At 52.0% G+C, this 27,281-nt stretch overlaps 1 protein-coding gene across 1 annotated transcript in view; it reads right to left on the bottom strand.

Annotated features, from left to right (window-relative positions):
• EPHB1 (EPH receptor B1) overlaps positions 1 to 23,629 on the bottom strand; it is a 428,630-nt gene extending 405,001 nt beyond the window's left edge. The window contains exon 1 of the mRNA XM_032630301.1: positions 23,199 to 23,629. Within this exon, the coding sequence (XP_032486192.1) occupies positions 23,199 to 23,256 (58 nt within the window). The 5' untranslated portion in view covers positions 23,257 to 23,629. The remainder of the gene's footprint in view (positions 1 to 23,198) is intronic.
• Between the last annotated feature and the right edge of the window lie 3,652 nt (positions 23,630 to 27,281).

Raw genomic sequence — 27,281 nt, 5'->3', positions numbered from 1 at the left:
AAAATGAGACAAAATGGAAAAGGAACGTGCTTTGGCAAGGGATGGCTCACTAGAGCAAGGCGGGAGAAGGTGACAGTACAGGATAATATCCTACGATTTTAAATAAGAATCATGGGCATTCCTGGAGTATCAGGGCAAGGCCCTGACTTTAGGGGGCCAATTCTTTTTCAAGAGGAATGAGAAAGGAAAACACACATGCTGGTTAGCGCCCCACCCTCACCGGCCTGCACACACCATCAGCCTGCGACATCGCAGCTCACCTGCAGCCAGGTAGGAGTGAAGGATGGCCAGCGTCATCGGTCAGAGATGCCAATGGTGTGGGAAGCCTCGGCTAGCAGGTGTCTGTGGGGTTTGCCCATGTCTGGGGACAGCCCTGAAGCCGTCTGTGTGGTGATGAGGCCAGTGGGGACCAAGAGGTGTGGAGCCCAGAGGCTGGGTTCCAGGCCGGAGGGCAGTGGGAGGGAAAGGGGATGTCTCTGACAGCTGAAGCAATCCTTTATACCGGGACCCAACTCCCCAGCAAAGCAGAAGACCTCTCAGCTCCTACACCAGTTCCCAGACAGCACAAGGCCCCTGGTGACACCCTCTAAGCCCCTACCTGCCCCATTTTAACACTGTCTTTACCTTTCCATTTAGCCAATGTTCTCCTGGAGTTGCTGCTTGGGAAGGGCCGCTCTGCTCTTCCCGTGTGGCCCCCAGTTCTGACCTCCCAACCTCCTTGCCTCCAGCTGTCCCAAACACAGGGAGAAAAGGGCAAGAGGACGCTCCCAGAAGGGAGGTGTCTCCTGTGGGCAGTGGGCAAGACAAATGGCACCAGCCGCCCCAGGCCCCCAGCCCCATCATCCCTCCCTGCCTCCAGCCTCTTTCTCATAAAGAGAAGCGTTGTTTCTTTCTACCTACGTTAGAACTTCTCACACCCAAGAACCCTCAGAGAAAGAGGGACAGAAACGGTCCCAGAGCCAGGCTGTGCCCCCATCACCTATGGTTTGGGACTGTCTGCTTTCTTCCAAATTTAGTCTTCTTGGGGTACGTAATCTAGCCTTCCAGTATTTTAGGTGTTTGGATTTCACATTTCATCTTGCCCTTTTGGGCTTTCACCCTCTTTTCACCATAACTTGTGTCCCTGTCTTTTATCTTTACTCAAACCTTTTTCACTTCCACTAATTCTTTCAAGCAATTAGTTCCCTGGTTGTATGACTTTATTAGCATTTTTAAATGTCTGTATCCTCTTAATTCTAATACTTTTTCTTCATTTTAAAAAGCAGTCGTCCCTCTTAAAGCTTATGTGACCTTTGCTCCTTTTTCCCAGCCAAGGCAGCAGCGTGGGGAGTGCCAGGAGGAGAGAAGCCGGTGTCGGAGCACGCACTGCAGGTGGTCAGACAAACCCAAATAAATAAAAAGCAACTACCAAGAACTTGCTGTTGAGGAAGAGTTTGGTAAGTGGAATAACCTGGATCATTATTTACCTGTGATTAAGAGCCCAGCCCTCATGAACTGAAAAGTTACCCTAAGCATCTCTTCCTCCACTGCATGAAGGCAGCCAGTTTCTCGTCTAAGGGGCTGTTCTGTAAATGTGGAAGGACAGAGGGAGGGAAGGAAAGGAAGGGGGAAGTGGGGAAGGCAGGAAGGGAGGGAGGAATGTTCTGAGCCCTCCTGGTGGACAGGCCTCCCCGGGCCACAGGGAGGCATTTGCCCCGTTCCCAGACTCAGAGAGGCCGTGGTGCCGCAGCAGGGACATTGCCAGCTGCTCTCTAAACCTGCACCCTCTTCCCAGATGGATGCTCACCCCATTTCCCAGCTCATGTCTAGCCGGGACCGCGAGAGGAGAGGAAGTGGGGTGTCATCTCCAGGGTGGGGTAGGTAGGAGTGCCGGCCTTCTCCATCAGCACGGGTCATCGCCGCTGGCCTCCGTGGACTGTGATATGAGGAGGAAATAAACTTTTATCTCGTTGGGTAACAGATTAGGAGTCTGTTGTTACGGCAATTAGCTGACACTGGCCAAACTGGAAATCGGCACCAAGGGTGTCCATCTGTCCTCTGAGCGAGGCTCAGAGCGGGAGGGTGGGAAAGGCAAGGCTGGGCTAGGGAAGGAGGCAAGAGTGTCACAGGGAAGCCCCCAGCAGGGCAGAGAGGAGGAGAGCGGGGATGCAGGAGCTCGGGGCAGGGCAGCCACCTTGCCCACAAGGAGAAGTGTCTGAGCAGCCTGTGGGAAGCAGGGTGTGGGCTCGAGGTGGAGACCCAGCTTCTCCAAGCAAACCCCCCAGGCTACAGCCCCGAAGGAGGAGGGAAAAAAGATGGAAGGACGCATTCATTGAGTGCCCACTACACACTCAGCACTGCAACAGGCACCGGACTTGTGTTAGCTCACTTTCTCCCTATAGAAGCCCCTACGAGGGGGCATTATTCATTCCCACTTTACAGAGATGACTGTCCAAGGCCACATGTCGAGAGTGGCCAAATGAAGACAGGCACCTGGTCTCGGAGACCACCCAACATGTACCACTGCACCTCCCGGGGGACGTGCATCCTGCCTGCTGGCCGCCTGTGCAGGGCACCAACACACAAATAGGAGGCCCCAGACCTCAAGGCACGGGAAAGGGAGAGGCACATACCAAATGGAAAACCCCAGTTTATCATGGCAATTGTAAAACAGAGGGGTGTTTCTGCCCACCCACCTTCCATTTCTCTGTGTTCAGTTAGGAGCTCACCTCTGCCGCCTCTCCTGTTTGGTACCCCAGGTATAGACCCATTTCTGTCCTATTCAAACAGCCCTCTCTGCTCAGAAGCTGGCCCCTAACGATCATCCCTTGGTCGTCTGAAGATTAAATATGCTCCCATCTACCACCCCTACTCCGTTTCCAGCCAGGCTACCTGTTGACCCTAAAACACAGTCCTGTGAGAGGAGAGGCCAGCTGTGCGGAAGGCTCCCAGGGGACCATATTATTGTCCCCAGGAGTAGGGACACACCAGAGCCAGGTCGAATGTCGGAAACCAAAGGCGCCTTACCCCCCACCCGGCTGTCTGCCTGTCAGACTCTTAGGGTGCCAGGGACTTCTGATCTCATTACCCCAGAGCTGAACACCACTCTGGGCTGGGTGGTGGGGTCTTAGACTTGATCCCCCCTATGGGGATCCTCTATGGGGATGACCACTTAGCCACCGGAATCAACTGCACTCACTGTTACGGGAGAGGCGGCTTGACAGCTCCAGAGCAAGGGCCAGTTCTGGGACAAAGCATCTCACACACCGTAGCTCTAATTCCTACTCAACAACCTCTTACTGGAGAGCCCAGAGGGGAGGGGATTGGACCCCATCACCTCCGTTAGATAGGTGACAAGGTGACTTTCCAAGATCACGGCAGCCAGTCTTCTGACGCCAGCACTGCACCTCTGCCATGGAGGCACTCCTTCTGCTTAAGGCCAAGGAGGGGCCCCATGTGGACCCCTCCACCACGACAAGGAAACCAGTGCCACCCGCACCATGGGAACCCACCACACACATCCGCCTCCAGCCCAGTGTTTCCTCCAGCCGAGCCATGAGCCCCGCTGGCCATGGGCCTGGGGACACAGGTGCTAAGAGCATCAGGGCGTCTGGCCTTTAGGGCATGAAAGAGCTGTGCAAACTCTAGAGTCGCGGGTCTGATGGATATTCCACATTGAGGACAGCAAGTGCAGGAGAGTTCCTGGGGCCGCAGAGGGGCGTTTGGGCAGATGGAGGCCCTCAAACTTTATTTTAAAACTCTATTTTCTGTTTACAAAAACAGGCAGCCAGCCCACAGGCTAGAGTTTGAAGATTTTTTTTTAATATTCCATTAAAATATTTATCTTGGTTACTGAGTATTGGGGTGTCCCCTTAAATTTTGCGTGCCTCAGTCCTCTGACCCTAGCCCCAGCCCTGTGCTTCCCTGTCCCCACAAACTTAAATCCTGGCCTAGTGAGAAGAATCTGGAGACAGGGTGGGAAAGGGAGCAGTGGGCCACAGGCCCTCTCCTCACTCTGCTAGGGCTGTGGGGACTTCACCCTGACCTGCGCAGCCGGGGGTTAGTGACATGGGAGGCCCAGGATCTGGGATTCCTGGTCATGATGTCTAGCTACCAAGCGTCACCCCAGCACACACGCCTGAGTATCAACTTTCCAGAGACTACTGGAGCAGACAAGACAGAACCACACACCAGCAACATAAGGTCTAGACAAGGTCTTGGTAGGCAGGGTAAAGACTTGGGGATCAGCCTTCCTGGAGGAGATGGCCTGGAGGTCTGTGCTAAATGAAAAGAGACATTCAGAAGAAATGACAATAATAATGGCTAAGCAGGTTATCCCATTTATCTTTTACTACAATCTGAAGAGGTAAGTAGTGCCATCCCCACTTATCAGATGAATAAACTGAGGTATAGAGAGGTTAAGGAGCCCAAGGTCAGAGATGGAGTTCCAATTCAGGCTTATCTGACGCCAACACTCTTCTAAAGTGCTTCAGAAAAAAACAAACAAACAAACAAAAAAAAACAATTCTATCTGTTCAGGAAGCAATTCAGGAAAATCCGGGAGACAGGAGATAAAGCACCAGGTACAGAGGATATGGTGGTGGGCTCCATCACTTACTTCTGGCTGTTACTGAATTTTGCTGTGCCTCAATTCCCAACCTTCCCTGAAAAATGCATACTGATAAATAAACAGGGTAAAATATTAAGAATTCTTGAATCTGGGTGGCCAGCTATGGCTGTTCGCTGCACTATGATTTTTCTTTATTTTTAGAAATATTCATAATAAATTGGGAAAAAGCAAAATATCCCCAGGTCAAAACTGATCTATGACCCCATCCAAAAAAAAAGTCCCTGGCATGAAAATAGCCAAATAAAAATGGCTACATCAAACAGCTGTACCAACCCTCCCACGGTGTTATGAGAATATAAATTGGTTCACCATTTTTGGAGGGTAACATCCATCAAACTTTTAAACACGACGCATTTTTTAAAACTTTTTATTTTCAAAATGATAGCAATCACACAAGAAAGTTGTGTGAATAGAACCAAACAAACACCACATACCCTTACCCTGAGTCACCAATTTTTCACATTTTGCCACATTTGCTTTTTTATTCTCTCTTTCTACAAGTATATTTTAGCGTATAAGAGAATATACATATACATTTGTGTATTATGTATACATTTATTATAGGATATGCACACACTTGTTCGCTTCTTTTCCTCCCCAAGACCTCTGAGAACAGGGTACATACATTAAGAGAACAAGGAGATTCTCTTACTTGACCACAAGTTGTTAAATTTGGAAATTTTAACATTGTGACGATACTTTCATCTAATGAGACCCTTTCCCTTAATTGGGGGTGTTTATTGTCAATTGTCCAAACACTGTCCTTTAGAACAAATTTTTTCCAGTACAAGATCTAGTAAAGGAGCATGTGTTACATTTACTTGTCATGTCTCTTTGGTCTTCATTAATCTGGAGCAATTCCTTTTTAAAAAAAAAAATGCTCAAAAAAGGTTTGTTAAATTGTTTAAAAAGGGTACGTCCCTGATGCAAAAGTTTTAGAGCCTGGGACTCCTGATCGAGGCAGATCTGAATTCAGTCATTGCGAGGCAGGGCCTGAGATTCTGCATTTTGGACGAGCTCCCAGGTAAAGCCCAGGCCCTGGCTCACACACCACACCCCGAATGTGAGACCAGAGAAAACAGCTGTGAGAGCTGCTCCAGACCATTGCAAAAAGCATCTTGCTTTCCTCTAGGTGAACCCACGTTGGCAGTGTCAGCTGCACCCTGGGACTCAGGATGCAACAGTGATGCTGAGCCCTGCCCCACAGGAACACCTCCTGGGCTTTCCAGAGCCAGGAGATCCAAGACAGAGGGGCAGAGGTCACAGAAACAGGCTTCTCTGCAGGTTCTCCACCCCCGATGATTCTGGCCCAGGGCAGGGCAAGCTTCGCTGGAAGAGAATCTTATGCTCTGCCTCTTCTACCAGCAAGAACCCTCTATTTCGTGCAAGGGGTACCCCTCCTTCAGGAAGCCATCCTGGCTACCCTGGCCATTCCGTCTCTCCGTCCTCTGACCTCCTACAGCCCCGGCCACCTGGCTGAGCCACTGAGCACTCACTTGACTGTATTGCTATTCCACATGCTTGCCTTTCCTTTCCCATTGCCATACCTCTGCTTCTGCTACTTCTCCCATGACACGTGCCCCACCACTCTCCGTCTCCACATGTTCAAGGTACAGTTTACCCCTAAGCTTCCCCATAAAACAGGTCCTTTCAATGGTGTCTCCTGGTCTGAACCATCTTCAGGTCTCTCCATCCAGCTCCAGGTGTGTTGGTCTTGTCTTTACAGTTGGATCTGGGTTTCCTATGCTGCTGTTGTTTTGTTTGATATGAGTCCCTGGTTTTATGCCATGGTGGCCCCAGCGCCAGCTTCTCCCCGAGTGACCCTGTGCAGTGTGATAGGGATCCAGTCCATCCATCCAGGCACCCATCACTTACCAAGTACCTCTTCTGTGTCCGGGTTAGGGTTAGGGTGGATTCTGGCTAGGGTGCATGCCCTGCCCTGCCCAGAGCCAGAAGTGATGAAGACTCAGCTGCATCTTTGCTCGTGGGCACAAGAAGTGCTTGTGAGATGTGACGCAGGGCCCAGCTGAGCCCATCAATTCTTGATGACACCACGGCAGGCCTCCACATGCTTGTTACGTGTCACCTCCCCCATGAGTACTATGATCACTGATCATCACCGTGCAAATAACCGCAAAGGCGGTCGAAGCACCTACATCATCCCTGGTGTTGAGAAGCCTGTGGAATCCTGCATCTGTCACCTGAAGTTCAGAAATGAGCCAAAGTCATTCTCCACGGCTTCAATGCAGCACAGACTGGTGGGGCTGGGAAACCTCTCAGGAGTCGGAGCAGCAGAAAGGTGATAAGCCACCTGGGCGTCCTATCAAACGGGCCCAGCCTGAGACCAGGCATCCCGAGCAGTGCCAGACCAACCTTCATAGGGCAGCCCGTGAAGAGGAATCACCTTTCTCCTTAAGAAGGAAAACGCAAACCAAAAGATACCTGTAATAAGACCACCTGGAGAAGCAGGATGTGTGGGGATCTCTGCCTGATTTCTGTTGCCACCACCATGGAGGCCCAGCTCCCCCCATAATGCTGGGCCGGGGCAGGGCACAGGCCCTCCCTTCATACCCAGGAGTATGGTGGAGACAGGCTTGGAACTTAGGGATAACACATGGGAAGTAAACACAGGGTGACACAAAGCTGGATCACCTGAATTATGGCTTCCTGCGGAGGCTCACACATTCCCACAGCAAGAGCCCACTTTCCAAGGTTCTGGCTCCGATCTGGGGATGCACTTCTTACCTGATAACTGACAACCATCCTTGTTGAGGAGATCATGCCCCATCCCTACCCCACCTCCAGGAATGAGACCCAGCAGGTACCAACCTACGGTCTTCTCAGCACAACACAGCAACCCCAACAGACAGGCAGGAGCGGGGGTGAGGTTTCCCTGTTACCTCCAAACAACCGTACAAGTGGAAATGGACCCAGAACAGACAATCCAATTACAGAAAAAAAAAAAAAAAAAAGGACAAAAGATCTGAACATCCATTTCATCAAAGACTGTGTATGAATGGCTAAGCAGCCCATGGTAAGCGCATCACTGTTAATGCAGATGAAAACCATGGGATGCCCTTACACACCCCAGAACGGCTAAAACTAAAAAGGCTGAAGATAACAATTGCTGGTGAGGATGTGGGGCCACAGGGACTCTCACACACAGCTGACGGGAATGCAAAATGTTTGAAAAACAAATCGGCAGTCTCTCATAAAGACACCTTCACACTAACCGTATTATCCAGCAACGCCACTCTTAGGTATTTACCCAAGACCTAAGAAACACCTATTTTTCGTTCTGTGTCTTCACGAAGAAACGTAACTCAAATGTTCACAGTAGCTTTATTCATGAAAGCCCCAAACTAGAAACTAGAAGGAAATGGCCATCAACTGTTGAATGGATAAACCACGTATGTATGTCCATGCAACGGAGCACCACTCAGCAATAAAAGGAAGGAGCCACAGTTGTGGGACGACATGGATGAATCTGAAATGCATTGTGCTGAGTGAAAGAAGCCAAACAGAAAGACTACATGCTCTGTGATTCTATTTGTACGAACTTCTAGAAAAGGCAAAACTGTAGAGGCAGAAATCAGATCAGTGGTTGCCAAACGTCAAGGGGAGAGGGATAGAGGCAGGGGGTGGCAGCAAAGGGACATGGGAGTGATGAAAACGTTCTGTATCATGTTTGTATGGGGGCTACACACCCACATTCGTTGGTCAAGTCTCATGGAATTGTACAGTTAAACTTGGTGAACGTTACTGTATGGAAAGTATACCTCAAGAAAGTTTATTTATTTAAAAAATGGACCCAGGCTCAAGAAACTATTTCCAAATCTGGGGAACTCAGGACTGACATTGACTAAGTATGGGCTGGCACAGCCATGCTTGTTCAAATACTGAAATCCTTATGCACTTACTGGTAAATCACCACTGCCCAAGGCTTCTGGTGCCCCAGGCCTTCAATGGACACCACTCCCCGGACCACCCCAGGACCTGACAACTAAAGATTAATACCAGCCTGCAGGGGACATCCTGGACCAGCTAAGGTAGACATCCTTTCAACCAGCCGGTGCCACTCTTAGCAAAACTTATACGGAAAAACAGAAGATGCCAAGCTGTGCATTAACTCAGCGGGGGGCTGGCTAATTTGCTGCCGGACTTATTTCATTTAGATCATGCTTTCTGCACAGGGGTGAAAGGTGATTCTTGGGGGAAGGTGGGGAGTGAAAAATCTTAGATATTACAATGGTTTGTGGCCCCAAAGGGCCTCTGTCCATAAAGAGATGTACAGTATATCCAGATATTAATATTTCATAGGGTGTGGTAGGGGGTGGTCAGGAAAAATGTCTACAAAGACTCCTGGGAGGTGGGGGGGTGGGGTGAGGGGCAATGAGAATAAGGTTGAGAGACACTGGTTTAGATGCAGAACGGAGAGAGCCGTGACACCGCAGAGCCAGCCCCCAGTGCACATGTGCAACTCCCACCTGATCATTGCCCCTGTGATATGGGTCCCCATCCTTACCACAGTGAGGTGGCGTCATGAGCCGGAGGATGTGTGAAGGAGGGAGTGACCACATGAGCCCCTGTGATCCTTCTTTACAGGACGCCCCGTCACGGCAAAGCCAGACACTCACTCTCCATCCTATGAAAGCCTTTAAACCAACTCAACTCAGCAAACTGTCACTAGAACCCCAGCGGCCAGCACCCATTGAAGCCCAGGCCATCAGGACGGGTACAATCAGGGCTCCACATGGAGTTCTACAGGGAGCCAAGTACAAATCCAAGGATTTCCACCCCTCTCCTATGGACGCCTGTGCTTCCGGAGCTCCTGATGGTAGAACCGCATGCAGCACGTTGGTGGTTTTCCGCCAGTGTGAAACAATGAAAACAACCTCCAAGTGAGAAGAAATTAAGCACTGTCGCTGAGTCCCCTGCTTTGTCAAGCTCAGCCGAGTCCCAGTCTCCCTGTGCAAGGCTTGCTTCGTGCACTTATACGTTATGACAATACTATAATTGTTCTTTCAGTCCCTTCTGGATATTTAATAACAACGTGAAGTGGGAGTCGCGAAGGTCAGCCCTACCGTAGAACGAGCTTTGTTCTTATTGTCCTTTTCTGAATAGCGTCTTCCCTTTGCCAGCTGTTGCATGTCAGTGAGCCCTGGTGGTGGAGGCCTGGTGCTGCTACAAAAGCAGCACCACCTACTCTGGGCGGAATATTCTAATTTCCTAACCAGTCTCTGTGCCACTGTCTATCCTCACCATCTGCATAAATACACACACAAGCGCACACACTCACAGACACATGCACACACCAGGCTTCCCCTCACTCCTCCAGTGCTACCCACAGCTACAAGCCCAAGGATGGAAAGAATACCAACCACCAAGAGCAGAGAAACGAGGCGATGTACATATTTGGCATATTCATTTGGGCAATTACTCTCTCTGGATAGGTGAGAAGAGAAATCTCCTAGGATCTCAGAAGAAGAGTAGCATACCTATGTTTAAAAACAAAAACACCTTTCTTTAAGTCTATTCCTGAAATTCACAATAGTTGGCAGATGGAAGTCACTCTTATCAGGATGCATGTGAGTGGAGCAAGCACTAGGAAACAGCAGAGCCCTGAGCTCCCATCCTACCTCGGCATGTCACGGTACCTGCCCCACCTTGCCATTTCACCTCCCTAAGCCTCAGCTGCCAGATCTATAAAATGGACCAAATCCACTGCCCATCTGAAGACAGGACTCACCTCCAATGCTGAGATCTGTGATTCTCTTCCTGAAGATGTATTATCAGAGGGCAGTTTGCAGGCACCAATAGGCTATTGGGAGCATTTCAAAAACAAGGGTCTTCTAAGAAGTCTGCATGCTCAGATAGGGTAAGGAGGAACCGCCTCGTAATTCAGAACCTGTGTGATGTTGTCAGTGAGTGTGCCTTGTGTCTGGGCAGGGCTCGGTTTGGTAACTCAGGTACCATAAAAGAGGGCGATGTAGCCCCAGCAGTCTGTGTCAGAGAGCAGCTTTGTACCTAATCCTGAGGGTATGATAGTTGCTAAGGAACTATTGAGATGCAAATGAATTGGCAAATACTTAGCAGCAAGATATCAGACAAGGGTGGGGAGGGGATGCTTTAAACAAGTTAGTCAGGTGAGGGAAAGGAAAATAACTTTCTTCTGATTGGAAAAAGAAAACCACTTCATGCAGAACAGCAGCATTGTGTTACTGTGTTAAAAAAAAAAATTGTTCTTTTCTGCTTGGCTGGGAGTAGAGGAAAGTTGGAGCCAAGAGCAGGGAACTTGAAAGGGCAAATGGAGTCTTCCTCTGATGAACTTTAGCAGATTTTAGATGCCTCTCTCTCAAAAGAGAAAGAGACATCTAAGGTGTGAAGAAAGAAGTCTGCAAAGGACATTGAAGACCTGCCATCTTTATACAAGTCTCAAAACCTAGACAAAAAGTACATACAAAACTGACTAAATATTCTGCTGACACACAATGGAAATTCCTCGTGAGACTAAGCCATGATTGAGAATGGGGGACAATAAGAGGAAATAAGCCATCTCATTGTACCTATGAGTTTGCATTTCTTTCATTCTTGTTCTCCTCTGAGCATCCAATTTAAATGCAATGGTTAGGTTAAGATGTTGTGGTATCTGTGTTGGAGAGAGTTACAGTGAGAAGCATAGCCCCTCACTCATTGTTTTTTCATCTTGTCCCAAATAGGAACCCTCCCTTTTTCAGAGTCTAGTTGAGATACCCTAGTCTTAAAATCATTTTGCCTTCAGCCAAACACCCCTGCTGTCTTGCTGTTCATCACTTTGAGTTTGATCATGCTGGTCAGGAATATAGAAAATATCTTTCTCAAGAAAGAAGCTGTTTGCCCAGCCATCTCTAGGTCTCCCTTCCTGGATTTTCACTTTTCTATCACCTTCACTTTCCCCTGCTTTTCCCACATCTTCATCCAGGACCATCACAGCCGCAGCCTCCTACTGCTGCCCCCAAAGTCCATGTTCTTTCCTTTCCTGCACACTAGCCCTCTGTAATGTTCCAGTGATGCAGGAAGGTTGAATGGGTGTGGAAGACTGTTGCCCTGTCCAGCACCCACTCCTGCTTCTTCCGGTAACAGCATCCTGATATTTCTGTGGAGAGTCAGCCATCCCCCATCTCAGGCCTGGTGGTTCAGGTGGGTCTGGGCTAACTCTCACCCCCCTCTCCCAGCTCTGGGGATGGGTAGTCATGCGTCCCAAGCCTGGCCGATGAGTGCATTTCAACATGCTGGTGGCAGAGCCTGGCTCATGGAGAGGCTTAGAACCCAAGGGAACCAAGGAGACAAAACTTCCAGGGCTTTTGCTGGAGCCACTGGGAGTGAGAATTCCTCTCTCTGATGAAATTTCAAGAGGATGTGAGTTTGAGCTGTCACTGGCCACATGACCTATCTGGCAGGAGAGCCTGCTGGGGGATGAAGTCAACGTAAATGACTGGGCTGATTATTCTCCGTTGTCCCTCCAGACCGATTTCTTTGCCCTCTTCTGAGCCTCAGGAGACTGACTTCCATGGACGAGGTTTCCACGTCCACCGCCTTCCTGTTGGGTTCACCCAACAGGAGGTACTGGCAGGTGATGAAATAGTGGAGGAGAAAGAGTTCAGAGAATATGATGCCCCTCCCCCATCCCCATGCACGGTTTGGGCAGCAGCTGCATTCCTCTATCTACATCTACAGCTCCCATCAGGGAGCCCTCTCCAAGTACAGCTCTTGCCAGGTCCTGGTGGCACCAGTCCCTCCCCTTCCCCTTTCTGGCCTTGGGGAGCTATGGCTTCCCACTATCGCCAGACCCTGGGTGCATCCCACACTTTTTGGTTCCCTTAACCCTGTTCATACCTCTGGAAAGTGTCTCTTCACTAAACTCTCCTCTATTAACCCTTTGAGAATGCCACGGGTTTTCTGCCAGGACCTGGGTTGACACAGACACAAAGCTAAGGGATGAAGAAAGGGAGACTGAGTCCTAAGACAGCCTTGGTGCCCCAAATATAATCACAACCTAAGGCCCAAACTGTCCAGGAACAACAAGGGCCAGTAATCACTCCTTACCCTTTGCTTTTCTCCAGCTTGAGCTGTACATCTGTCCCTACAACCAAAGATATGGCTAATAAAATAGGTAAAGCCCTTCATGGAGAGCTCCTGAAGTCCACCTTCATAAGACAGAGAATAGGAATGACTATCAGTCTTGGTTTCTCATCCCAACCCACTCCTATCTCTGTCTGACAAATTTCTACCCACCCTCCAAGGAGCTTTCCCCATGTCTCTATCTCTGTTTCTCTCTCTTGCACACACACTCTTGCTTCAAATCCTTCCCACTGGAAGTACGACCCTCTCCTTTGGTTTCTCCTAGCAGCTGATGTGTAACTGTTATACCCCACAGCTAGCATGTGCCATCATACATCCTGTTACAGCTTGTAGTTTGCATGGCTCTGTCTCCCCCACCAGTCTGTTAATCGGTGAGCTCCTGGAAGGAAAGCCTGTGTCTTCCTGACCTTCATGTTTTCAGCTTCAAGTACAAAGTTTCTCATGTAGATGCTCAATAAATGTGCTCTGTATGAGTATTCATGAACCTGATGGCTCCCAGGCCAAGCTGTCAGTTCTGCCCCTCTGTTCCCACTCCCCATTTGCCTTTTGTAGAATTTGGGCTCTCACCTCTGGCAGTGACTCAGCCCTCCTTGGATACCCCGGAATGGGGCTGTATCATCCCTCAAGGCAGCCTATCCCAACTTGGTTCAGTTTGTCTGGAAAGAATTTAATCATCATGCCAAAATCCATCTCCCATGCTGAGCAAACCTAAGCCTGCTTGGCAAAATGACCCTTCATGTATTCACAGAGAGAGGTGTTCCCTTCCCCACATTCTCCCCTCATTTTCAGGTGCCCAAGCCTGCACCCATCATCCTCAATCACATCACCCTGTTTACTCCATTTATAGTACTTTCCTAAAATTATGTTCTACATTATTTGTCTTCTTAATAACTGTCTGTCCTACCACTAAGATGCTCCCAAAGGCTGAGCTCCCTTTCCACCACTCCCTGTTTTGCACATGCTGCCTGGCACACAGTAGGAGGTTGACAAATATTTGTTAGATGTTGAATGAATGAGATACCATTTCTCTTCCCTCTCCCCAGCCTCTCCTTAAGTCCTCTCTAATCTTCTCTAAACCATTTTACTTCTACTATTTCTCCTAGGATATTCTGGTTATCAATTGCTACATAACAGACCAATCCAAAACCTAGTGGTTTTCAACTATGACAAGATTTATTTTGTTCACAAATCTATAATTTGAACAGGGCTCAGGGAGGAAATCCTGTCTCTTCCCACTTAGAGTCAGCAGACATGGCTGGAAAGATGGAGGCTGCAGCCATCTGAAGACTCACTCACTCAGATGTCTGGCATTTGGTGCTGGCAGTGGGCTGGGATTGAAGCTAGGGCTGTGGCTAGAACATCTCCACGTGGTCTCTCCAAGTTGCTCGGGCTTCCTCACAATATGGTGGCAGGGTCACAAGGTCTCACATCCCTTGTGAGAGAGAGCCAGGCAGAAGCTGTAGTATCTTCTCTGATCTCACCTCCAAAGTTAGGCAAGATCACTTCTACCATGTTCTGTTCATCAGAGTGAGCAGAAGGCCAACCCATATTTAAATGGAGAAGAGCTAGGTTTCATATTTTGATGAAAAGAATATCAAAAAATTTGCAGACATGTTTTAAACTACCACAGAAGACATGATTTCAGGTTTTTGTGTGTTCTACTGACCTTTTCTTTCTTTGTATTCATTAATACAACATACATATTGCCGCTACCTATATGTCACATGCTGGGGATACCATGACAATTAAGACAGAGCCCCACCCTTCAAGGGCTCACAGAGCTGTGGAGTCTCCAGTGAAATAAACATGCAATTACAGACCAGTGTGGACTGTGCTCCCACAGACGGAGGCAGAAGCAGCTGTGGTGGGGACCAGCAGGCCACTTAGTCCAGCCTGGGGCTAGGAGGAAGGCTTCCAAGAGGAGGCAACCACTATAGCAAATTCTAAAGACTAAGTTAGAGCTAGCCAAGGAAAGATCAGTGACAAATGCAACACAGGCAGAGCAAGCAGGTGCAGACCCGGAGGCACGTGGCAACAGAACACTCAGTCGGGCCCCTGCACAGATGGTGAAAAAGAAAAGGGGATGCCCGGGGGGTGTGTACCTGTGCAGCGTGTGTGCGTCTGTGCCCGTGTGGAGCAGGGGACGATGGAGCAGCAGAAGGTGCTGCTGGCAGGACCAGAGTGGGGGAAAGGGGGACCCAGACTGTGAAGGGTCTCGCATCAGTCCTGAAGGTGCTAGAAGAGACTCACACACGCCCCAGCCAGGGTAAACCTAAGTAGCACAGTGTGGTCTGACACCCAAAGTACGGTCTGACCAGTGCCCAACACAGGCCCCTGGGCACCCACCTACAGCTCCGTGGATGGTCTGATACTAAGACCCTCTTCCTTGCCCTGAAGCTTACAACCTGCGCTCCACCCCATCCCCAATGCATCCAGACCACTTCGATGCATTGCCAAAGGGCCTGAGAGCATCCCTCTTTGGGCTCCTTTCCCAGCCCTCCTGAGCGAGGGTCCTCCCTTCTTTCTCCCCCTTCCAAGCTCACCACACAGCTCAAGCCTCAGCATCAATGAGAAAGCCAAGGGCAAAGGTCCCACCTTGACGTACTGAAAAAATAGCAAGAGGAAAACAACAGAATAATGAACTGCAGGCCCCATCTGCCTCTCACAGATAAGGCGTTTTCTCTGCCGCCCCTGTCGATGAAGCTGCCTGCCCTTATTGCGGGCCCTTCTGCTCAGCACCGTCCACAGGCACGGCCCCAGGGGGACCGGGCACTGTCCAATGACACTAGGATGCTGGGGGGGTTCTCTCCCCCCTCTTCCTACAGGCCCTTCCACACTCAATCCTGATGCTAAATCCCCGGGTCCTCCCCTGATGTTGTGGGTCTGCACCTGTCCCGACAGACAGGAGCTGCCAGAGCTCTGGGAGTAACATGGCCCCGGGGAAGGGCAGAGTGCACACGGCAGAAGTCAGGGCGGTCCCCAAAGGAGAACACAGGCAACTGGCCCTCCCTCTGGAAGGCGGGCCTGTGGTGGGAGCTCTAGGAGGCCCACAGCAACCTGCTCCCCACACACCCCCACCATCACGAGCCCGGTCCAGATGCCGAGCCACCACCGTCTAAGCAACACATCAAAGACAAGAGCCAGACGGACACGTGGCAGAAAGAAAACCACTAATGACCACAGTGGGGGTCTGACTGGTGGGACAACATGGGAAAGGCCACGTGCAAACAGGAGAATGCAAACGGAGACGGAAAAAGCTCTTCCTCCAGCTGGGGGCACAGGCGGGGCAGTTCCAGAGAGCAGGAGCCTGGCCACAGGGACTTGGGCACAGAGGCCAGGATATTGTCTGGTACCTTTGACAGCACCTGGCAGAACAGTGAATAAACAGCTGGTGCTTAATAAGTGCTCCCTGATTTCATTCATGAGTAAGCAATGTTCAGTAGAAAAGGCACTGAACTGGGAGGCAGAGGCTGAGGAGCTGTCCAACTTCAATTTGTCAAGACTTCGCTTTGAATCTTAGCTCTTGTGCCAGTAGTGCCTCAGCTTCCTCACCTGCAAAATGGGAGAACACATGCTTGGATATTAAGGGTATGGGATCAGCACATGGTAAATGGGCCGAGAGAAGCTTAGTCTAGTCCTGGCTCTAGTGCTGCTAGGCTGTAAGATCTCTGCAAGGTCTCTTCCCTTCCCTACAACTTGTCTCCAGTCCTTCTCCTGACATGTTGGGGCCCCGGGAACAAGCCTGACTCCCTGTTGGCCCCCACGAGCTGAAGCGGCCCCAGGATCAGTCCCAGGGACTTCAGAAGCTAGTGCTAGGCTGCAGCCTGGGGTCCCTGTTCCCTCACTTGCCCCTCCCCTCCTGGCCACCTGCCTCTGCCCATTTCTCTGTTCATTATCACCTCCACTGGGGGGATGGAGAAACAGAACAAGGAGGTTAAATTCAAATCAGTCATTTTGTCACTTGCTGCCAGGAAACGGGGAGGGACGAGAGGAGAGACCCGGGCCTCAGGTGCAATGTGTGGGCAGAAATGAGTCCTGGTAATTCTCAGGAAATTTCCTGTATGTTTCCACGTTGGCCCAGATCTGCTCCAGAGAATTCTGGGAACCTTCCATGAGGGGACAGAGCAGCCTCCTTCAGAAGCTGCTAATGGTTTGTCTGCAGGCGCTGGGGTTTCCCTGCCCTGGAGGAACACCTCTGCTGGGGGCAGAGTGGGAGACGGCCTTTTTCATCACTTTTTCAGCCTCTCTAGCAGATGAGCATCTTGAAGACCCCATTATGGGGGTCGTTATGACGTCGTGAAGGGCCCCAGATTTTCGGCTCCCATGCTGCCCGGGGAATGAGGGAACAGGTGGGTAAGATATCCTTCCTAGGCTGTGGAAGTGAAACCTTCTCTTTCACAAAGTTAGTGGCAAACGTAAAAGCCAGCTGCACCGAGAGACACCTGGCGGATGATTATGCGTGAGACCAGGGAAGACTGTGGCCCCAGTGCTGGACCAGGTCGGCAACAAGAGGTCCCGGGAGCAAGGTCTCCTCGTGGAGCGCGCCAGGCTAAGACCCTTCTTAACGTCGGCCCAGCTCACCCTCACTCATCTCTGAGGTGCTGCTGCAGAAACCCTGCCAGCCTAAGAGGATCCACACCTCACCCACAACTAGTCAGGGGGTCGCCATGCCCCAGACTGCATTTTACCCACAGCTGTCACCCCCAAACCTCCTACTTCTACCACTGCTTCTACCCTGGGGTTTGCGCCCAACCCAAGCCCCTGCTACCCTCTCCATCATAACGTCCCCTCCGTTAGCCTTTCAACGATGAGGAAACTGGGGCACAGGGAGGGAGAGAGCAAACTGTACATCCGGTTGCTTCCTGTGTCTTAGGTCAGACGGAAAGCAGTGTTCCATTAGCAAAGAAGAATGAAGCCCACCACCCTCCAGGCCTCCCTGCACAGTGTGTTCCCATCTCTCTAACCCCCAGAGGAGTGATCAACAAAAGCCAGTGAGGTGACTCAGACGTCAGGCTTGAGGGCCTTTGATGGAGCAGGTGGCCCTGACCTGGCCACTCAATGCCTCCCGTCTGAGCACAAACACACACCTGGGGACCCTGACTATTGTTGCAATTGAAATGCAATCCACAGAAGGGGCTGAGAAATTTCTCATGCAAAATTGTGCTTTTAAATATGGAATCTCTCCCAGGGCGTTACTTTATTATTATAGCAATTTCCTCAGAAGGGCAGGCATCCAATGCTGTTTCTCCACCACCTTTGGTGACATGGAAATCTGATGGAAATATTCAGGCTGCTTAAGTGGTTAATGCAGAAGAGGGAGACATAAAGGCAGCTCTTCCAAGGAATGTGGACTCCTAGAATCCAGGTACAGGGATGTGCTCTAGACTATTAGTGAGGGGGGGTGGAACAGGTAAGGATCCAGTGTGCTCCCTCCACTGCCCCCAGGATGCATAGGGTGCCCAGGCCCACCTCCTTTAGGGACCTTTGTCCGGAATCATTTCTTCCTTGGGAGAGCGGCCAGGGCAAGAAGAGGAACAAAGATGCTCCCAGTCTTTCTACTAGATTCCTTATCAGAAGCCTCACCACGGTACAGGTCCCTAGCCCTGCGTCTGCCTGTGCACAGGATGGGAATAGAGTGGGAGGTGGGAAAGAAGGGGTAGGAAACTGGTGCTTCAGCTGAAGTGCTGGGATTATCCGAAACTTTCACTCATCTCTTCTCCCATGACCAAGAAAACATGGAGTCCCCAGTAATCAATGGAGTACCCAACGGCCAATGGCTGAATCAGCGTTAGAATTCTTCCCGCCCATGGATTCAGGTGGATCTGAACCTTTCTTCATGCAAAGCCTACAAAAGTGATGCAGTGAGGTGGAGTGGTTAAGAACACAAACCCCAGAACCTGACTGCCTAGGTTCCAGTGCAAGCCCCTCACTCGCTATGTGGCCTTATCAAATTACTGAACCACCCTGTACCTCAGTCTTCTCATCTGAAAAATGGGAGAGGGTTAATAATAATACCTACCTGATAGGGTTGTCTAAAGATTAAGTGAATTAATTTATGTAAAGCACCTAGCGTTAAGTGTCAGCTATTATCAGCAGTTCCCAAATAGACCGGTGCCAGACTGCCTGCATCTGAATCACTGGGGCCCTTTATTAAAAATGAAGATCCCAGGCCATTCAGTAAGTGCAGAGTGGAGCAAGACCTGCCCAGGATTTGTGACCGCAGCCTATTTTAGAACCATTCCCCTGGGCAGAATTTCAGGAAGCACCTACAACAGGATTTTCTGGGAGGCAGACTTTCAGGATCTATCCAGACCTGCTGAACTTTTGTGGGAAGAGTCCAGGAGTCTATAGCAAATTGCCCAGGTGCCATGAGGCTGCCTAAAGCCTAAATATCCCTGCCTGAGATGACTGACTTCCAAAACTGCCTCCACCCTTTGCCCACGCTGGAAACCCTACACTCCTGAACCTTAGGGTTTCTAAGAACTCTTGAGGATTAGCTAAGATGATTGTTTTAGTTTAATAATATGAAAGCATCTTTGACTTTAATAGCATCTTTATTTTTAAACCAGTACAGGGATATCCTCATAACGTATGTTACCTGTCCAACTTCTAAGGCTGGAATGGGTGGGCATCACCAGCTACTGGCAGCTCTGCTTTACCAACCCAGAAGGTTCAGGCCTGCGTCCTACCTCTGTAGCTGTCTACACTGCCAAGACTTTTCTCAAGCAATGGCCTAGGGCTGTGTTACCTTTCCTCGCCAGCATTCCACTCACTGGCTTTGGGGTCCCTCCACAAACACTGAGTAATGGTAACTGTTTCATAACACACAGAAAATATAATCAACTAATGGATAGAATTCTCTCAAATTTACTTTTCTCTCCCAGACATTTTTTTCAATCTTTGCCGCCTGCTACCGCTTGCCGGCTCATGCACGCTCATGGACATCCAAAACAGAGGCACATGTAGCAAATGAATATTAACAGAAAATGCAGAAACTGCCAATTACCCCCTGGCCTGGTGGTCTGTTGTAGGCACACAGGCTGAGCTTGGGGTTTTTCACCACACACTGTGAACGGTGAGATTCAGTGCCATTGCATGTCAAGGTGGGGTACCCCACAAAGGGGTGCAGTAACTCAGGGGTGTATGTATTCATACATCAGCCATTCCTTCGAGAACTCACTTATTTGTTAAGCCCTACCACCAAATCAAACGTGTGCACGTACAAGGGTGGCAAGTCCAGGATTTCACTCTGGGCCACATCAAAGAGCAGTTCTCCCAGGAGTGCTCTGGTCAGCGAGTGTAGAACACGGAGGCCACCTGCATGTCTAGGGTCATTCGTGGACGCCCATGAGTGCTCGGGCTGGGAGGATGCTATGAGCTGCCAGTGATTCCAGGGCACTGCCTCCCAGAAGGGCTAATACTCTTAGCTCAGGAATACTCCACTCTGAGGGAGAACTGTCTGCGACCAGCCCAACACCTGAGAGGCACCTCAAGAGAAGCCCAGGTCTCCAGACCCCGACACAAAGGGTATGGGCCAAAGGGCAGCTCAGAGAATGCAGCTTGCAGACACCAGCAGCCTGTTCTCAACAAGCTCTCAGGCCCAGTGTGAAAAGACATGGACTTGAAGAGGCAGTTGTTTTTCTGGAGACAGAGAAAAGAGCCCTGGTTCTGTGTATAGAAGTCCAGAGTATGTCAGCGTCCCTGCCTCCCAGCCTGCCTGCTCCCCTCTGAAAATAGCCTTTAAAAGCCCGTGTCTCTGCCCTGCATGCCATCTCTCTCCCCACACAGCAGAGCGGGCTGTAAGCGGGGAGGGAAGGGAAGAGGGAAGGGGCCGTCTCCTTCAGTGTGGGCCTTTCACTCCCCAGGTCAGCCAGCCCCTTCCCTCCTTCCACCCAGGCAGAGGGTCTCCTAGGGCCCCGCCGGCTTCTGGCTAAGTGTCCCCACCACCTGGTCCACGGCTGCCGTTATCCCTCTGTCCCTGCCCTGGCCTGGGCTGAGGACCTGACTGCTCTTGGAGCTGCTTGCCCTGGGTGACAAGGGCCCACTGAAATTCCAACAGAGACCCACGAGAGAAAGAAGACAGACAGACACAAAAGTGGCCAAACCAGCAAGGGGAGGCGCCGCCTGGCCACGGCAGTGTGAGAGGGATCTGCTCTCTGTGTAGGCAGCTCATTGATCCACTTTTCTGATAATTATTCCTCACTCATCGCAAACCGAATGACGCTGGCCCCAGCCCAGCCAGGCAGGCGGGAAGGCAGCTTCGCGTGTGAGGAGGAGAAAATGAGCCTGCTTGTATTCATCGGGGAGAGGAAGGAGTGAATGGTGTGTACTATCCCTGTGCACCGAGCAGGGACGCCAGGGCTGCTTTAATATTCTGCTGAACGTGGCATTTCTTTTAACCCTTACTGGAGAGACAGACGTTCAGCCCAGAAAGCCGGGCTCTTCTGGCCAGGCTAACGGTAAAGTTTCCGGGCTGCGAGGAGGGAAGGGCTCCGGACGACCTGGGTGACAGGACCGGTACGCGTGCGGCTGGGCGCCCGCACCACGGCACCCTCCCTGGGGCCTCTCCAGCCCAGCAGATAGAGAGGGCTAGCCAAGAGGGGGTCTAGGGTAGAAACCGCGCGCCGCCAGACGCCCAGTGAGTTCCCACACATTTGCTCTCCAATTTCGCTCGAATGCATATGCCCTCCTTCAATGATGGAGACCCAACGCCGAGACCAGGCTCCCCAAGTAGGCACCTATCTGCTCTCCGAGACCGAGCCGCTGACTCTCCAAGGGGCGCGAAGATCGGCGGGCAGGACGCTCCGTCCCAGCGTTAGAAAGTCCTGTGTGGCCTCGCCCATTGCAAATGCCCGCTCTCCCAGGTCGTCCCGACTGGTTTGGAGGTGTGCCTCGCCTGGCTTGTCCTAATTCAACCGCTCCCGCGCTTGCCTCTCAGTAAGCCAAATCCAAGCATCCCTTCTGCGGGGTGTTGATCTCGCTCCCCAACGTTCCAGTCCCTGTACGTTCCCCAAAGCAACCCCCTCGGCACAAAGACCCAGCAGCCAGAGAGGGCAGCGGCAGGCGGAGGGCAGACAAAAAGCTACCTTCAGGAAAGCAAAAGCGAGCTTTCTAGGCATTAATCGCCGCACCCCCGCGCCGCCACCAGAACGAACGCGGGATATGGTGGTCTTCGCTACCAGGCCGAGTAATCTTAGCCCCGCCTCGGGGCCACAAGGTCCCAGCTTCGCTTCGAGAAGGGCAGCACTTTCCGGAGGGGTCGGGGCGCTGAACCACGGGGTTTGGGGCCGGGCGGCGGGTTCCACTGGGCAACCAGTAGCAGTTGGACGAGGACCTGGGCGGCCCAGCGGAGCGAGCTCCCAGCTCGGAAGGCGACGCGGGCGCCGGGGGCTGCGTGCAGAGTCCCTCGGTGGCGTTTCACCCACGCCGGACACCGGGGCTGCGGGGCTGAGGCGCGTATCTCCCCCAAGAATTGCTTCCATCCCGACACTAAACTCCGCTCTAGGCCGGCTGCGTTTCGGGAGGGGGCTGCGGCCGCCGCTCTGCTTCGGGGAAGGGGGCGGGGGAAGGGGGCGGGAGGCGGGAGAGGGGCAGGGATTTCCCACAGGGATTCGCGGGCGCCGCCGAGCGCGGGTCTCCCTGCTGCGCCAGGCGCTGTGCCCGCGGAGCGCGCTTTCCGGGCCACAGCGGCAGAGGCACAGCCGAGGCTGAAGTAGCAGGGAGAGCGTCGCTGCGCGTCGGCTACCTTCCCAGGCCGGAGGGATACTGGGCGAGTTTCGTCACAACTGATCACGCACCCCACCCCACCCCCGTTTTCAGGAGCAAGAGGCGACAAACGTGTCCACCCCGCCCCGACCGACCCGGGAAAGATGCAGCCCGCAGGCTCCGGTACCACCAGCTGTCCCCCGAGGGTCGGGCCAATGAACTCAGCTCCTCTCATTCGGCAGCCACTTGCGAGGTACCGGGGCAGAGCTTCTCCGGTCCCGGCGCGCAGCGCTAGCCCGCCGGGCCGAGTCCTGGAGCCCGCGGATCCCGAGCGGAGGAAAAGGAGAGGTAGCGCGCGGCTACCTAAGAGCATCCTTGCCCGGGATAGGAAGCGAGCAGACTGACGCCCGTACTCCAGGGGCCGGACGGCCCGAGGCGCCCCTTCCTCCCCAACGCCGGTCTCCGCCGGAGCTAAGGAGCCTGCACCGCAATGCAGCGGGCTCCGTGCTCTCTGAGCCGAGCTGCGGGAGACCGGGGCTGCTAAGGAGCGCCTGGGCGCGGGAACCAGAGGGCTCCGCGAACCAGCTGCGGGCGCCGAAAGCCAGCCGGGGGCGCGCGGGTGGGTGCCGCCCCAGCCCCGCGCTCGGCCGCGGCCGATGCTCCCCAACAACCTGGCTCTCGGTCGCGGGAAGCAGGCGACGCGTAGCAGCCACAGAAGCCCCGGGGATACAGCCGCCAACTTGCTCCGCGGTGGGTACGTTACCTTCCATCGCGGCCACTGCGGATGCCAGGAGGAGCAGCAGCAGGCAGTCCAGGGCCATCGCCGGCCGGCGGTCCCCAGGCCGAGCCCGAGCCGAGGCGGCCGCGGGGGGAGGGCACCGCGTCTCGGGGTGCCGCTGCGCTCCCCGCCGGTGGCTTCTCCGTATCCTTTCGCGCTCTGGCTGGGACCGGACTCCCCGGAGCGCGGCGTGGGCGTGGGCGGGATTGTGCGCGCGTGGGGCGGTGCGGGCGCGCGTGGGTGTGGGTGTGCATGTGTGTGTGTGTGTTTATGGGAGAGGTGGGTGTGTGCGTGCGTGTGTGAGAGAGCAGGCGAGGGAGTGCGAGCCGGGGAGAGCGCGCGAGTGCGTGTTCGTCCTGGTGTCACATTGCGAGCTACAGCCGAGCCTACTGGAGGACTGAGCCGGCCAGACTGACGGGGGAGGGTGCGGGATCCCCCACCATCAGCTCTCTCCCCACCCCTAACACCTCTTGTCCAATCAAGGAATCAAACCTGCAAAATTCCCCCGTCCAATCAGGCGCGAGCACCTCCTTACACTGGCATTGTTAGTTTAAGAAAAACTTTTGCTTGCAAGGCTGTGCGGGAGGGCTGGGAAGGCGCTAGGAGGGGTCCGGGCTCCCCCTGGTGGTGCTCTCAGAGAACCGCACCGGCCGGCCCCAGCTCTCCATGCCCTAACCTAGGGGGCCTAGGGAAGGGGCCGACTAAGACCCTTCCCCTTACAGCCCACCAGGACTAGGTGAACTATGAATAATCAAATTTGTCTTCTTTCATCTTCTCAGCGAGACTACCCTGACTACTCTATTTAGTGCAGCCCCCATAGCACACCCTATCCCTCCTGTCCGTAGCACTTCACCTAACACGCTGTGGTTTTTACTAATCAATTTTGTTTATTGTGGGTCTCTCCTTACCAGAACGGGATTCGTGTGTGCTTTGTTCACTACGGAATGGCCAGTGCCTAGAACAATGCCTGGCCCGTAGAAGGTGATGGCATGTATCCGCTGACTGAATGAATGAGGTTCAGAGAATCTGGGGGTGGTAGCCCCAGGGTGCAGGGCACTGGATATGCTTCCTGTCCAGCTCCCTGCTGCTCTTGTCCCCCAGAAATCTCCGGCTGCCTTTAGTTTTCATTTCCCCATGTGTTCTGTGACCATCCACCGAGGGCCCCGACCCCAGAGGACAGGTCAGGCAGGAGGGACCAGTGGTCACACAGTCCCTTAGAGGGGCAGAATGCAATAGGGGCAGCGAGAGCTCTGCAAGGTGGCAGGCGGGGGAAGGCACCAAAACTGTGGGGGAGGGGCTGGAAGGACTTGCAGAGGCAGCAACAGGAGGACAGGGCATTGGAGGCAGGAGCGATTCTCCCGGGCTCAGCACCCCCAGCTCTGCTTTCTTTTTCTGTCTCTGCTTTCTTTTCCTGTCTCTGGGGATAGCCGGAGCATTCAAGATCTGCCTTGAATCTGTAAAGCTATGCTGGAGAAATGTCCTCATCCCATCACCCCCACCCCAGACCTGATGATGGTCTGGTCCTACAGGGTCAGGGAGGACCTGTTAGGTCAACCCCCCAACAGTCGCCTCTTCCCCACCAAGCTTTTCCCAGATTTGTCAATGACTTAACTGTGGGCAGATGTGATGACCCCTCCCATGCTCTACGTCCTCCTCTTCCAGCTTTGCCAAACCAGCTTCCCACCCTGAATGTTTATAGTCTCTCCTTTGCCTCAGTCATAGCCAGACTCCTCTCCCCATCCTGACACTGTTTTGCTTCCCGCACTCTGACTCAGGCTGCCTCCCTCCCCACTACCTTCCATCCCACCCTGCCTCTGCACCAGCCTTCATTCCCTCATCCTCCTTCTTTACGGCATGCCAGCTGCCCTCTGTCCTGCCTCACCCCACCAAGTACATCCCAACATCTCTGGAGCCATCACCCCAGGAATGACCCAGTTACCCATAGTCCTCCTAAGCCCTCAGCACCCTCAACATCAGGCAGCTCTTGCCTCAGTTTCCAGGGTGCCCGCTCTCCTCCTACCTATCTTAGCACTTCTTACTGTTCCCTCTTCAACTCTTGCTGGGTCCATGGACAATTCCTCAGCAGCTTCACCTGCTCTTCTGCCTCCAGCCCTCCCCCCATGGATGGATAGATGGATGAGTCTCAGACTCCTTTCTGTCCTTTGCTATATCACAGTCTTTTTTTTTTTTAAAGAAATATTGCTTTATTTGAAAAACTTACTTCTAAATTACTTTTTTTAAATATTTTTAAAAGTCATAAAGAGCACCCAAGAAGAAAATATATACAGTTTCCATAGGAATAAGGACCAAAAAAATGGTGTTGATAATTGTCCCAAATTACATTTCCTAAAGGAGAACATGTAATATTTAACCTTCTTTTTTTTGAGGCAGGGTAAGTAAACTACACACATCATAAATAAAAATTTCTTACTTTACAAGGAGGAAGGACTGTGGTCCTGTTTTTGATGCATATTGAATACAAAACACAAAATCCACTGTATGAACGTCACGGTTGTTTGAGAGGTACATTAGGCAGAGTCCCCTGTGCCACAGCTTGCTTCTGATGCCCTTGGCCCATGACCGTGAGCCTGTCCCAGTGCCAGCCCGCTGCTTTGGTCACCCAGCTTCCATCCCCTCCCGTCTCCAGTCCTTCGGCACTCTGCTGCCAAACCAATCCTCCTCAAGCCAAGCTTGATCTTATCTCTTCCCAGCACTGAAACCTAATGGCTCCTCATTGTGTGCTAAAGAAAGACCAAACACTTCATTGTGGCATCCAGATTCCTCTATAAGCTCCCTGGAACATGCCTTCTCAACCCAGACTTTGCCAGCCTCCCTCTGTGCTGGGCTGCTCAGCCCCTTCATCCCCTCACCATCCCCACACCCAACCCAGGCTCTCCTTCCCTTGCACCCAGCTAGCCATGCATTCACCCATTTATTCCACAAATATTTATTGGGTACCTACTATGAGCCAGGCAGGGCTTGCTCGAGGCTCGGGAGACGCAGACACAGACCCTGCTCTGAGGCAGCTTACGGTGTAGTGGAGAAGGATGACAATAACGAGGAAATAGGTGTCAGGTGATGGGAAGGACTGGAAAATAAGCAAGGTTAACAGCTAAAGGGTGATGGTGGGTAGTGAGACACGAGGGGAATGACTTCTGTTTATTGCGCACCTGCTGCATACGAGCACTGCACCAGATGTTTCCATGCAACCTGAAATGAAATGAATTGAATTTCTTGCCCTCAACTTCTACCCATAGCCCAACTCTCCCAGGAAGCCTTGGTGTCCCTTAACTGGTCCCTCTCACCCACAGTCTTGTGCTACAGCTCCTTGTGTGGGTACAGAGCAGCAGTTCCAGACTTGGCTGAAGGCATTATCCAACTGCAAACCTCACTCCTGGGAGGACCCTGGGACACCACAATTAAAGGGGTCCCAAGAACTCTGCCAGGGTCTCTGAACCTGTGCCAGGAGAATTACACAAGAATCACCCACTTAATATCTTCTGACCCGCAAGGCTCACCCAAGGCTCACGAGGATTTTAAGTTGGTAAGGATGTGGTAGGGCTACACGTGTGTTTTATAGTCCTCACGCCAGTGGATTCTGCTGCACAGTGAGGCTCTGGAGCCACTACCTAGGAGTTTCAAACTGTTCTCTGAGGTCCTCTCAGGGTACATGCAGATAGGGAAGTGGTCAGTGGATGGGCCTGCAGACCTCACCTCTGTTCCGTCAGCTTTTCATTTTACTCTATTGACTATATCAGGTTTTGTCTGAAGGAAGTGTTCTGTGGCAAGAAGAGAAAGAGGTAGGGGGAAAATTAGAGGGGTTAGAGGAGGGAGTTGGATCGGGTTGGGGACGGGCACAACAGTTTGAAAGGGTATGAGGGAACGGCACTGATGACTTTTAGCACATGCTGATGGCTCAGGTAAGAGTAGCATCAGTTTAGGGCTTTTGTTAATTTCTCTAATAACCCAGAGGATTGACTTATCCTGAGCAAGTTAAATATTAATTTAGCCGTGCAGCAGATTGATCTCTCTCTTGCAATGATTTATGCTCTGTAAATATCCCTGAAA

This window comes from Phocoena sinus, chromosome 4 (assembly GCF_008692025.1).
Source record: "Phocoena sinus isolate mPhoSin1 chromosome 4, mPhoSin1.pri, whole genome shotgun sequence".
Classification (NCBI taxonomy): Eukaryota; Metazoa; Chordata; class Mammalia; order Artiodactyla; family Phocoenidae; genus Phocoena; species Phocoena sinus.
Note: the sequence above shows the minus strand (reverse complement) of the source record. Positions and strands in the feature narration are given on the sequence as shown.